Raw genomic sequence first — 14,364 nt, 5'->3', positions numbered from 1 at the left:
TATGAAGTTATCGGATGCATGACGACATGTCAATTTAGCCGTTCTAAGTTGTAGAAGTGATTAGTGGTTATAAATAACCTTATTTTAATTTATTTCAAGTTAGGCAAATCGCTTATTCATAGCATAGAGTATAATATAATTTTCAACATTTAAGGAACATTTAAATCGATTGTGATTCAATGCACTGGGAAACGGAAAGCAATCCATAGTCAGCAGATGTGGTGTTGAAAGTTAGGCTATAAAAATGTAGCTTTAGAATAAGTTTCATGCAAATAAATAAGAATGATTATTTGATAAATATTAAAATATTTGTTGTTAAAATATTTTAAAAATTGCACTGAAATATATCGTGCAGTAAAACACATTTTCGGTAATTAATACCAATACATTAATGCCCCTGATGATCAAATTGTACAAGAGGCATGATCACTAAGCATGAACGATGTGTAGCCAAAGTTGTGCTTTTATATAAGATTTCAAGTTCAAAAAATAATTTTTCCTGCTACGTATTATATAACTTATGAGCTTTGTATTCCCGAAATATTCCGGCATGAAAGGAATATTTAAATAACCAGTGATTGGTCCGACATAATCTGTAATCTCTGAAATTTCCCAGAAAATTTGCAAAAATCGTATTTTTCAGATTCGAGCAACACTAGTTTTTATTAATTTCGGCACTGCTTATTTGAAATACGCAAAAAAATACAGTTTTAATTTTGGGATTCCATCTGTGAATTTAATAGGTTAGTAATAGAAATTTAATATATTAGACTTAGATTAGAAATAAGTATTTACAATTTAACTAAATGGAACGCTTTATTCGTGAATTAAGTTGGCTGTTTTTACTTTTTAACTGTCATTACGTTGATACAGCGTTTTTTTTAACATTATACGCTGTTTAGATGAACACGCGTAGGAATTGCGATTTAATGAAGCAGTAGTCATTGTTTTTGCCTCTATTTTTTCCCACAGAGAGTTTGTGGGAAACAATTTGAAAGTCCTCACCAAAATTACTTTTTCATAGAGGACTGACGTCCGACTGGGGTGAACGATGACATCATTTGCATGTTCTTTCTATGGAGGCAATTTTTGCGAGGACGCCGATGAGAAACCAGTGTTGCATGCATTCACACATTCTGCGATGAACTTAATTCCCACACCTAAAGGGGACCAAGGAAAAAATAAACCACCGGGGTTAGCTTGATTTAGCAGTGAATTGCTTTCGGCGTTTTCCGAGGCTCGCTAATCAAGTTATCGCTTAACAATCTGCTCATGGACCGCTCGTTTGTTTCGGCACTTGGCTGGTTTCACCCTAACCTCTTTAATTCTCTACGGTCTCTGCATCAACAACTGCGGAATGGTGTCTACTCAACGCCTTTAGCGCCCGGGGAAGTTCATCCAACAAGTACTTGTGTGAGAATACACGCAAGTACTTGTTGAAACTTGTACAAAATGTTTACGTACAAAGAGACTTTTTCAATAAGATAGGTACCATCTTAGAGATTGATGTTTTGAAAATCAGTTCCAATTTCTTAGCTAATGTTCGCTACCAACGATTTTTTCGATAAAAACACGTTTTTCTTTCGGGTAAACCTTTCGTAAGGTTAGAAATATTTTTTAACAGGCTGTCATTGATATTTGATCGTAAAACGAAATAAAATATAATTAATTTTTCAATGAAAAAATTAATTCTTGTATTTATTGATTAATCGTTAATTAATAATTCAACACTTGATGCCCCTGCCAAGGTGTCAACAACAGCAGTATTTGTGGAAAACTAGGTGGGCTAAGACGTTTCTTGAATAAAATACACACATAATAGTATGTATGCGTGTGTATGAATAAAGATAAATATATTATTTTTTCATTCACATGGAAATATATATAAGGAAAACGGATAGGAACACATATAAAGGACGAACACAGCAGAAGTGGGGAAGGCTGAATCGAACGGATCATACGAGTAAAAATTTTCCTTGACCGGGACTCGAGCAGCGGATCTTTCCACTTACCGGGCCGATGCTCTTAACCGCTTGAGCTATCACTCTTGTGATCCGTGTGATTCCGCCTTACCCACCTCTACTGTGTTCGTCCTTTTTATGTGCTCCTATCCGTTTTCCTTAAATCTATTTCCATGTGAAGGAATATTTGTTCGCCGTATGCCGGGATTTCGTGTTTGAATGTGTGTGCGTGTATATATATATATATTATATATATATATATATATATATATATATACACACACGCACATATATAATTTTTTACACATATATAATTTTTTTTAAGGTAATCTACCGGTTAAATTGGTTTTTGATGGACAATGTTAACAAATAAATATCTTGGTTCTCCTGATAAATCGAAACCCATTATCCTACTCTACAACAATTCTCTCTTCTAATATTAGTACTTCCTTCCTCCTTTTATCCCGCCCAACATACTATCCTATTTCTGCTCTTTCCCCGTTTGCAATAAATATACATGAAAATACATTTTCTTCCAAACTTTTTGTTTTTTCTTTGTTTGGTAGAGTACTTTCGGGACCACCCTCGTAGACAAACTTGCTTTACAGTTTTGTTAACACTGCCCATTCGGACTCTCCGTTTCCCACTGACACCTGAGGGGTCCGAGATATGTTTAGGTTGTGGATCAGTCTCCTGTGCCTCCAATCTATTCCTTTTTTCTGTCTTGTACTAATCTGTTCTTCCCAATTCACTCTATAAAATGCCTTTTCAAGGCACGGAGAAACACATTCTGATTACATTCTAAATTCCTATCGATTAATGATCTCATTACTGCAATGGCCTCACGCATGCCTCTCACCTTCCTGAACCCAAACTAATCATCCCTTAAGTAATCATATTCCCTGCCCTGTATTTTTTTGTTAATGATCCTTAGAACAACCTTAGCTGCGTGGGATATCAAACTTTTTGTCCTGTAGTCCTCATATGATGTTGCCTTTACCTTTTTCGGAATAGGAACTAAAACTGATCTCAAAAAATCTTCCGGCCTGATTCCTTCCTCATAGATGATACGAATCAGTCAATATAGACCCTTTCTGCTACATTTGCCTAAACCTTGTAGTAGTTCCCCAGAAATGTTGTCAATCTTATTTAATTTCATCTCCCTAAATGCCCTTTCCAACTCATTTTCGAGTATGTCTGGACTTATGCTATCTTCCTCTACGTCATATTCTCTTTCTCTATTTAACCTTGATGGCCTAAGTTCTTTATTATACATTTCTTCATAATATGCCTTCAATCTCACTTGGATCTTAACTTTTTCAACTATTATCTCACTGAACTTAACTCTAATTATTAACACAGATCTTCCCGCCTTACCCGATAGCATTTTAACCTTCTTATATGGCGCACCGATTTCACCCTTCCTCTGCAAACTTTCCATATGCTCGCACTTCGACTTCCACCATGCTTTTTTGCTTTATTTGTTGCGCGCCTAAATTTATTGTTTAACTCTTTGTACTTCATTTTGCCTAACTCTGCGTTTACATTCTTCCATTTTCACCTCTCATCCATCTTTGTAATCATTTCATCCGTGATCCATGGTTTCCTAGTCCTTTTAGCGTTAACGGTTCCAATAGTGTCTTTTGCGGCGTTAGACAAGCCTTTCTTGATACTTTCCCAATTTTTCTTCGATAGTACTTAGCTCTTTACCATCCAACATGATTTCCTCTACAGTCTGTTGGTACTCCTTCCTTTTCAATCCATTTAATGCTTATAAATTCCATTTTCTAACCCACCGCCCCAGCCTTATCTTTTGGAAACGCACGCTACACTTTATAGCAACTAAATCGTGGTCAGAGTCCGCATCAGCTCCCGGGAAGCTGTGGGAATTTATCACACTATTCCTAAACCTGTGTCTAACCAGAATATACTTTTACGACAGATACACACTTTTACAACAGATACTTTTCTGAGTCACTAGTAATTTTTCATATATTCTTACGGATTTTGTGATATCTAAACCAAGTGTAAGGGATGGTTTATCCCTGTCTCCTGCAGAACTCATTTGCTTTCTCCCCGCGACCATTCCACGTGCCTAAACCGCAGTACCCTGCTTCACCACCACCTCTTTCTTCACCTAACGTCAATCCCAGTCCTTCATCACTATGAAATGTTTTCCTGCAGGAACATCTTTTATTATTTCCTCTAATTGATCGTTTATTCTATCAATTTTTTCCTCACTATGATTGCTTGCTGGCCTATTGAAAAGTGACTAACTTTATCGGTTCTGCTTTTATCTCTATCAGTAATATTCTATCTTTGTCGTGTTCTTTGTTGACTGCGCATATTCCTACATCTTTATTTATTACTATGGCAACACCTTGTCTCGTCCCTGCCGCTGTATATTACTCTATGACTATGATTCCAGTAATCCCCGCTATCCTTCCATCCTACTTGGCATGGACCAAAAATATATATATTTCCTCTTTCCATCTCTCGCTTTATGTTCTCTAATTTTCCTGTCCCCAACATTGTCCCAACATTCTAAGTTCTAACTAATTCGATCTTCCTCTTCTGTGTATTCTGTCCAGCTTCAATCGAAATTGCTTCGCAAGGGTTTTATTAGATGACGAAGCCTTGCTTCTACGACTACTGGGCACGATGCACGGCCGATTGGGCCGAGTGACGTATTTGCCAGAACCCACATTCTCTGTATTGACCATCATCGTATTCTTGGAAATGATAATTGAGATGGTTTCCCGTTGACTTCCTCAATTGTGTTTTTAACGTGACACCATCACTTACTGGCCGCCCCACTGTGGTCAGACGTCTTTGCCTCCGCCTTGCTATGGAACAGACGCTGCGTGGACTACCTTCCGTCTTGCTCATAATCTTCGACCTATGGGTGACCCTTCCGGGAGCAATTACCATTGCTCCCGGATTAATGATGTAGAAGCACTCGCGAGGATAACATAACGCTTTGACGGCAAAATAGAAAAAATATATGCATAGAAAACCCGAAGAAGGGCACACATTTACTATAGTGTGGGCTTCAGTCTGCCTGAGTCTCACCCGAAGAAGACTTGAGAATGCTGAAAGCTCAAACTACTTGCTCGTAATTAGCTGGGACAGTCATGCATTGTGTTATGTTGTTTTTGAATGATTGGCGGGGTACTACCCAGGTCTTACAAATGGAGTACCATGCATTGACTGTAGACTATGGATTATATTTACAATAATTAGAATGAAAATGAAGGAATTTGTTTTTGATTACGTTCAACTTCCTCCACATCACGCCTGAAGCTACTCAATTGTTAGTACTTTTTGATTTTAGCTCTGCGATATCTTCCCGCGATGTTTTCGCTTTCAATTTTCTTATCCGAATATAATCTGTTTTTTACTTCATTCTTCTTAGCACTTTCTCTTTTTTCTATTGCCAAAGGGATTTTTTTCTTCAAATGAGTATAGATTTCCTTATTTGGGTTCGCATATGCGTGTTTCAAATAATTTACCTCTTTTTCCTCGCCTTAGTTCTCTCCCCTTTAACTATAGGCTGTTCTTTCGCATTTCTTTCTCCTATATTCTTTTTAGTAGGCATAGCTATTTTTTAAAAATCTTAGAACCTCTCTTCTACGCTCCCTTGTACTCCTTTATGATAATATAAATATAGGACAGTTATTCCTTCATATGTGCTCCAGTAAGAGATTTTGTGTTCTGCTGCTAAATCATCCTTCCATTTTTTGCATGCAATTTTTCCTTTTACTCAGCTGAATTGCCGTCATTGGGCTAAATTATGTATAACGATCTCCCAAGTAAGAATCGTTTATTTTATAATCTTTCTTCTTTGAGAAATGACACAGTCATTACATTGTCGGGGGTTACTCTACGTGGCGTACTTCAAGTTTGAATTCTATACATCAGTCTACCTGACATGGGTGGCCCTATCGGCGATAATTATTGAGTTTCTCGAAAAAATATATATCCTGATACGCGCGAGTCATTCCGACACGCCAGGAACATTGTGCATAAAATATAAAATTGGTTTAGTCTACATAACGGAAGAAACACTTGTTCGTCAGTATAAAATTCTAACTCATGAATTAAGGTTTACATTTTCTATTTTAAAAACCTGGACCCTTGTGGAACTGTGAGGCTTAGCCAACAATAAAAACAAAAACGATGCCTAAATACATGTACGCTGTAATGACGCCAGAGTCCCCGATAGGATTTATGCACGAATGAAGTAATATCAAATATCTTTTTCACGTACGCGTTACGCATCCACATTTTTACACTTTATTATTAATGACTTCAAAGAAACAGTAATGTTTTGCGAATTCACTCACTGTGCGGCAACCTTTCCGAGAGTTTCAAAGTGGAAAAAGAATTCACCTCCCCCTGGGATTTGAACCCAGTTCCCTGGAATTCTCGCATTTGCACACCAGCGGGGGTGTTTGCCAAAGCCACTGAAGTGAAATTTCCAGCAATTAAAGTGAATTTGTCAAAGATAAACACCAATGTGTGAGGCATAATTATACTTGCTCAAGAGAAAAAATACCTGACGAAGATACAAACCACTATGGAGAATGGGATAAAAAAGTATAAATTCTAGATAATCAAGATTTAAACTAAGATATTCAGTAAAAATAAGGAAGGGAAATCTCCAAATAAGACTGCGAAAAGACGCACTAAAACAAGGGGAAGACCTCCGCTATTTTGGCAGCAGGATCACTTTCGTTGGAAGAAGAAATGGGGATGTAGTAAGTAGCATAAAAGTGTCGTAGAAGGCTTTTTGTCAAATGAATCAATTACAAACGGGAAATATGTGTAGCGAATCGATTTATTTCGAAGCCTAAATTAGTTTAATTTCCTAAAGATGAGACTTGGACGATAGCAGCAGTAGCAAGGAAGAGAAAGTTGAGAGAGATATAAATGTGATACCATAGTAATACTGAAAATAAAGTGGATAGGTACTCGTAGAGGAAAAATTAAGTTCTTCGAAGAGCAGATAAAGAGAGAATCCTATGGAGGAGGCTTGTAAGTATAGTGAAACTAACTGAGAACAGCCTGGGACACAATTGTTATTTGAACACCATAATCGAAGGATAGGTAGATGGAGGGCACGACTATAAAGGAAAGTCAAGGGTTAAATATGGGAAGCAGCTCATAGAAAATGGCAGAGCAAGGAGCTTTGCGACAGTGACAGGGAGCACGGCAAGTTAGAAAGATTTGCATGATCAACCCTCGGAATAATAGCACTTTGTCGGTGAAACAACAGTTTGTTTTAAGTTAACCCAAACATCTTGTTTAGTATTATTCATAATTTAAAAGAGAAAAAGCTGTGCATATATTTCATGGAGAACTATTGCTAAGACATAATTGTACTAGCTAGAATTGTATTTCTTCCCAGGTAACGTTTGAAATAGCAATCGTCAGGTATGACCCACACAAGGGAAGACAAGAGGGGCCATTATACAACGTGCAAGATGCTTTATTATTAATGCCGTGATGCTAGACACAATTGAGGCACTAAGATAACTTTGAGGAGTTGGAAAATGAAACGAGTTCGAACGTTCGTTTAAGACACACGCTTCCTGCGGTGGAGCGCGCGGGAAGGGATGGGGGGCGAAGGGGGCGTTAAGAGTGGAAAACACAAAGAGAGAGGACGGGCGGGATGGTGGGGGGCAGGAAGAGGGAGTGGGGGGGGGCGTTTAGTCAGAGGTGGGAACCGAAGGGGGAAGAAAGCTGCGGGGGGAAAGGGGGGTATTGGGGGACGGGTGGAGAGAATATTAAAGGGGAGATTATCGAAGGGAATATTCCAGGGGCAGAGAAGTCAAGAATAGTGAGAATTGTCATTTTCTTTTCCAATGGGGAATTTCTGACTCTAATGAAATAAATAAATGTATGCCAAGTTTATCTGCATCTTATTGTGAAAGTGGAAAAAACGCGTGAAAGCATTAGGTCAAAACGTTGAAAAAAATGATGTTCTATGGACACTGCGTTAATTTTTCTATCAAAGTTTCTTTCATAGCGGAAACTTCTGGCGGTTTATTTTGTGTTGAAATCTAATGTAATATATGGATTTAAAGAATCTTTTGTTTAAGTATTTTTATTTGCTGGCAAATTAAATTGTTGCACTGTGTTCTAGTTTCATAATATATTTCATCATTGTTTACAATGGGGGCAGAAATTGAAACTAGATCCCTTAAAATTGTGCGAAGAATTCCCTCCATCTTTAGTGGTAGAGTGAATGGTGGAGACAACCTATAAAACATAATACTGCGGTTTGGATTCAAGCATTCAAGCATTAGACTTAAAATGATAGTCAGGTATTATTTAATTTCAATAAGTTTGGAAAATCTGAGTCTTGAAAGTGGTTCATGATTTCCATACGGTCGTCTAAATTTAAAGAATTCGATTTCTCTACTTTAGGTCAAATAATTTTCGTGGCCGGTTAACGGGAACATTTTGAATAGGAAATGAAGTTCTCGTGCGTTTAGCGTCCGAGGAGATGGAGTGGGAGAGAGAGGAAAGGAAGGAAGGAAGCTGCTGTGTTTGTGATGCGGAGTTGGAGAGAAAGAGAGAGTTGGAAGCGGAAGGAATAGAAATGGGGGGGTAGTTCGGTGGACGCGTGTAAGAGTGCCTGCGAGATAAAGGGGGAAGAAGGAGTTTGGGGGGTCGCGGGGGTTGATAGGGAGGCGGCATGGGATCTCAGGGGTACGGCATGGCTCCAATTCAAAACCCTCCCCTTCATTAATTCATTTTATTGTCGGAGGTCGGTTTCGGTGTGGTTTTAGACGAGTAAGGGAGCTGGAAGGGGAGGGGAGGGGGTGATGGGAGGGAGGGTCCTTGGGAGGAGGACAGGGGTAAATAGTTGGAGGAGGGGTTAGCGAATGGGTGGGGGGTTCTGGAGCTCAACTGGTCAAGTTGAAGTCGGCGAGGAGGTTGAGGGAGTCCGTCTCTCACTCTCGGATTGGAACACCTCACGTGCGATTGTTGGACAGGGTCGATGAGAGACCTTTTGCGGCCTTCTTAAGAAGGAATGAATGCGACATATAAAGACTATTAAGAGACTGTTCGACGGAGCTGTTGGAAAGAATATATAGAGTGAGAGGGGAGGTTAGTTTTACTTCTTTCTGCTGTCTCCGTGCCTGGATTCCACCGCACTCTATATACCACCGCCGTCGGTCTGTTCTTCGTTCCCTCACCGCCCCCACCGGCCAAGGGAACAGGTTCCTGGGGCGAGGAGGGAGGGTGCTCTTACACACACACACACATTGTCCGCCAGCTACCTTGCCCCTGCCGCCTTCCCTAAACTAACCTGCCGTTCTTGGCCGCTTTCGCAGCTTCCCTCTTCCATCTCGACCCTTCCACTCCCAACCCGGCAGCATTTCTTCCTTCTCTTCCCCGCCATTATTTGCCTCCCTCCCACTTCCCAAGCCCTCAGCCGTTAATTAAGAGAAAGGGCCGAGTTCCGGAGTCGCTCATTTTTGTGGCCGGGCCTCTTTTCCTGGCCACCCACCAGTTCTCCGTTGTAGTTTTCTCACCAAACCTCCCTCACCTCCTTTCATCCTCCTCTCCAATCTCCTCCCTTAACTCTCTTCAACGTGGCCTTCTCTCTCTCTCTTCTCTCTTCTTTCCTCTCCCATTTTATCTCTCTTTCTGACCATCCCACTCCCGTTACTCGCCTCACATCATCGTGCTACCAGTAAGGCGGTCGGTGGGCGGCGGTTGCTTGGTTTTGCCGGGAGTTCGCGGAGCCAGCCACTCTGAGCGAGGGACTCTCCCGGAAAGATGTCTGAAGGCATGAGGACCTTGCGCCTCTGTCCGCTTTCGTGGTAGGCGAATCAGCTTAGGCGTTGCCTCACTTAGTCTTGTAGAACGCTGTTTCGACCACATATCCGTCATGAAGCCATTTGACGGGAGTGGGCGGTAATGTCACCAGGTTTCCCCTCTGGTGCTAATATTTTCTTTCATCAACCGTTTGGTTTTAGAATTCATACTAGGTACACCATTGATTGAGTTTTATCTATAGATTACAATTTATACATTTCGGTTTCATTAGTATTTAACCGTAGCGAGCATGTATTAGGGAACGTTTTAAAAAGAATTGCGGTGGTATATGACGAGGAATATAAAAAGCTAAAATTAGAATATTTATACAGTTTTTGTGAAAGAAAAGAGAATGATAAGGTGGGTAGGTAGGAGCAGGAAAAGAATTGGAATATTAGATGATATGAAAGCAAGTAAAAGGTATGCGAAATTGATGGCGTGACTTCAGCGTACGATGTTTGGTTGTTTCGCTAGGTGAGGCTTAGAAATAAAACGGTCGTTAATCTGTTTCCACAAATTATGCTGAAGACAAAATTGATTCTTTAATAATGATTTAATTGTAAGATTTAATCAAGTAGGTTTTCAGTTTCTGCATATCATATTTGCAAAATGAGACACATTATGACATGTAAAACACATTTATGACATTTATGGAAAGATAACCTGCTGAACTCATACTTAAAGATCTTAAACGTTGTTGCGTGGAAATTAAAAGGTTCATTCAGCAAAGAATGACTATATTATAACAGTTTATTTTTTCTCATCCCTCTAATTAAGCGTTTTTAAAGGTGTTTGTTCGCATTTTGAAACAAGGAAAAGTCACGTTAGACTTGCTATGGTCTACAGTGAGAGTAGAAACACACTTCATATTGAGTTTCATACGCCATAAAAGCAAAATTTGTGACATGCAGCCCTGAATTATTGTGATTTAGTATCTATTTATTACTTTGAAATGTAATATTTAAGGTTGATAAGGCTTTTCAGGTCATTTCTATAGTGTACTCAATTTTCACTAATGTATGCTGGTATAACCTGTTGGTACACTTGCATGAATATTAAAATATGATATGACTGTAACTTTCGCAACAGGAGACACCCCTTTGACATTTTTGGCATTTGAGATTTCCAAAGAAGCTTTTCTGTTTGCTCTCAGGTTCAAAGCGATGTAGCCAAGTTTCATCTGCAGCGATAGCTTTCGGAAAGTTATCCTTATATTCGTGTAACGTGAACTTCGACTTAGAAAAAATGTGCACGTGAACATCCCCTTGTTCCCTCTGAGAAATCCCAGAACCCCTTGTGCAAAAACACATCTAATGTGAAATTTATTTGTTAACAACGAATAGGTGCAAGCAAATGAATTTGTCAAATATTCTGAATGAGTTCCCGAGATCATTATTTTCATGATCTTCTTCCATAATGGCAAAAGCAAGATTAATGTTCACCTTCTGTACCTGTAAAAGCAGTAAGTGATTGGAGCTCCAGGCACATATTTCTTGCAATTAGTTTTTCTCCTCTTGAAGCATTGTAAACTACGTTCTGAATGTGTTATAGGGAAGGAGGTTCTCAAAATGAACCTCTGGAGATAATAGGGGCCTCGGCTGACGATTCTTTCATGAGAAATCGAAGTTTAAATGCATTTCAATCTTTGTCGCATGCTGCCTCCATCATTGTCGTATGAAATATGGACATGTTTCAAATTTCAATGGCCTCTGCAAACGCAATACTTGAATCAAACAACTACTATTTATACCACCTATAAATTAAACTTAAAGATACCTCATGCTATGCTATGCTTTCTAAAATTTAATTTTGTTTAAATTTATTAAGTTAAAACATTGTTTACTTTCGTTATTAATTTCAATCCTCAGCCCCGACAGAAATAATTTTCGAAATAAAAATATGATCATATATTATGGTTTAATTTAAGTGTTTCTGTTAGCCGAGAAACATTTGGCATTTACTGCCTTCATCAATGATAATGCTAAATATTTTTTAAACAAAGTCTAGTAATTACCTTTTTAAGTGATCATTTTTATCAAAAACTTCTTCACGTTCATAATACTAAGAATAAAGTTAACTTGTTTGCCGATAACTCCATAAAACCTTTTTCAGCAGATTAGTCAGTCTTTAAACAAGTCCCAGTTAGAATCTCTGGACGGGAACCTGCTTGAGAGAGTACACCTGACAAATGCGACAGTGAATTTAGGATTAGATCCTGGGATTCTAGGTCACTCCAAGGATATGGGAGGTCGGAGAATGTGAAAGCAAATGGGTTCAAATTGGATTAAATGTCAAAGACGTGAGTAAAATGAAATGGCTCAATGGAGAAGGCTTTTGATACGGTTACCATAGGATAATTGACGCAGGCTGAGGAAATGGAAATTAGGCAGTGGCAATTCGTAGTGAGGAAGAGTTTAACATTTAGAGGGAAGATTATACGATACAACGTAAGAATTGTCATGGTGAATGTGGCAGCAAATTCCACGGATACCGTGTTGCTACAAGTTTGCATCCCGACGCCTGACTACGATGACGAAGTTGAGGAAGTGTATGGGAATGTCGTTCAAGCATGTAGATACAGAAAGATTATATATATATATATATATATATATATATATATATATATATATATATATATATATATATATATATATAAGCAAGCGGAATAAAAAAAAGAAAAATTAACAAAAATAAATGTCAAGAACAACTTTAAGATAGCAGGAGAGCACATATGCAATCAGAGGAGGCTAAAAAACTATCTTGCATTTAAGGAAGAAGGGAAGAAGGTGAGAGCGGTGCGTAAGGAAGAGAGGTCCAGAACAAGATACTAAATAATAAGGGAAGTTCCTGTTATCCTGGTAATCTGGAATGAAATCGTTGAAGGAGGACGAGAAGGTAGAACAGGAGATATTTATTGCCTTGTGAAGCGGATAGTGGAGGATCCTTAGAGTTTTACAAAAAGTTTCAATTATTGATTATGACTAAAGAACATGTTATGAATATTCAATCATTAATTTTTTTATTATTATAAAAATAAAATTGTGTTGATAGCCGAACCCTCAAACTATATTAATACAATAATCTGAATTTTGGTTAGTAGGTTGAATAATCTTAAAGCTATTTTAATTAATTTGCATGAAATATGTATATGTATATGTATATGTATATGTATATGTATATGTATATGTATATGTATATGTATATGTATATGTATATGTATATGTATATGTATATGTATATGTATATATATATATATATATATATATATATATATATATATATATATATTTAAATGAGTCTGACCTGAGGGAGGCCTAAGAGAAGCTCAGACTTGACTGTCCTTTTACATGCTATCTATTTCATTTTTATGCAGTTGTGTCGTCCAAAGTTTATATTGCTCTCGTGAGTGCTTCTATATTATTGAGATATATATATATATATATATATATATATATATATATATATATATATATATATATATATATATACATACATATACACACATACACAAGTATATATATATATATATACATACTTGGATAGTTATTTTAAAATCCTATATTTGGTTACAAAGAACCCCTTACCTCTCTGTAAACAACGTTTTTGTTACTACCACCATTGACAAGTTTTATGATTTGTTGAAGGAAAATTAAGTTTGTAACAAAAGGAAATTAATATTAAAAATTTCCTAATTCTTTAGAGTTATAGCGATTGATATAAATTCATGATTTAATTAATTAAAATAGGTAGTAATGCACCTTTATTCATTTGCAAGTAGTATTACAAAGTGAGACTGGGCCATTGGTGGCATACTCACACTGCACTCGTAGCAGCACCCTTTTGCTGATAGATGGAGGCACACCGTTGGATGCGATGCAGAGATAAGCGCCCATGTGCAGACGGCTGACTCTCGTCACCGTCATAACCTCACCATCAATGACGTTAACTGTTGAGGAGGAAGGGGGGAGACATCAGAGGGTGTACAAATAGAATGCGTTTTCACCGGCGCTTAGCGGATGGCCCAAGGTCATCGTGGTTAACTGCCGTGCCAGCGTATGGAGGTGCTTCTGAGTACGTGAGACATGGACATGATCACAGTAAATGATTGATGTCTTAAGGGAAAATCAAAGTGGTCGTAAATTCGCTCCAAATTCGGAGGGAATTTCTGACCACCAAGATTTTTATTTAGGGTTAAATAATAACATAGCAGGATTATTTGGTCGTAACAATTTGAATGACTGGATTCAATTGTGTCAGTATTTGACATTGAAATGAAATTATTGAATTTCAATTGATTTTTTTGCCTCAAGTTATGCATAAAAATAAAATATAAACATGTAACCAAAACTAAACGTTACTTTGCTTTATGATATTTTTAATATTATTATAAAAAAATGTTAAATTCACATTAATATAGTTCAACACAATTTAATTGATGGAATTCAGTTTGATTAATTTTAAAAAAGGGGTCTATTTAGCTTTCATTTGTAAAATTATTTTATTAAAGGTAATGTTTAGGGGGTGCATACATTTTTGGCAATGAAATTGGCAGACAAACGAGAGGTAGTTT

General features: G+C 37.8%; 1 protein-coding gene across 1 annotated transcript in view; it reads right to left on the bottom strand.

Annotated features, from left to right (window-relative positions):
* Positions 1-14,364, bottom strand: part of LOC139695169 (lachesin-like) — a 160,606-nt gene that overhangs the window by 109,995 nt on the left and 36,247 nt on the right. The window contains exon 4 of the mRNA XM_071593835.1: positions 13,612-13,740. Within this exon, the coding sequence (XP_071449936.1) occupies positions 13,612-13,740 (129 nt within the window). The remainder of the gene's footprint in view (positions 1-13,611; positions 13,741-14,364) is intronic.

The sequence above is a fragment of the Hetaerina americana genome, unplaced genomic scaffold, assembly GCF_022747635.1.
Source record: "Hetaerina americana unplaced genomic scaffold, ioHetAmer1.1.p SCAF_6, whole genome shotgun sequence".
Lineage (NCBI taxonomy): Eukaryota > Metazoa > Arthropoda > Insecta > Odonata > Calopterygidae > Hetaerina > Hetaerina americana.
Note: the sequence above shows the minus strand (reverse complement) of the source record. Positions and strands in the feature narration are given on the sequence as shown.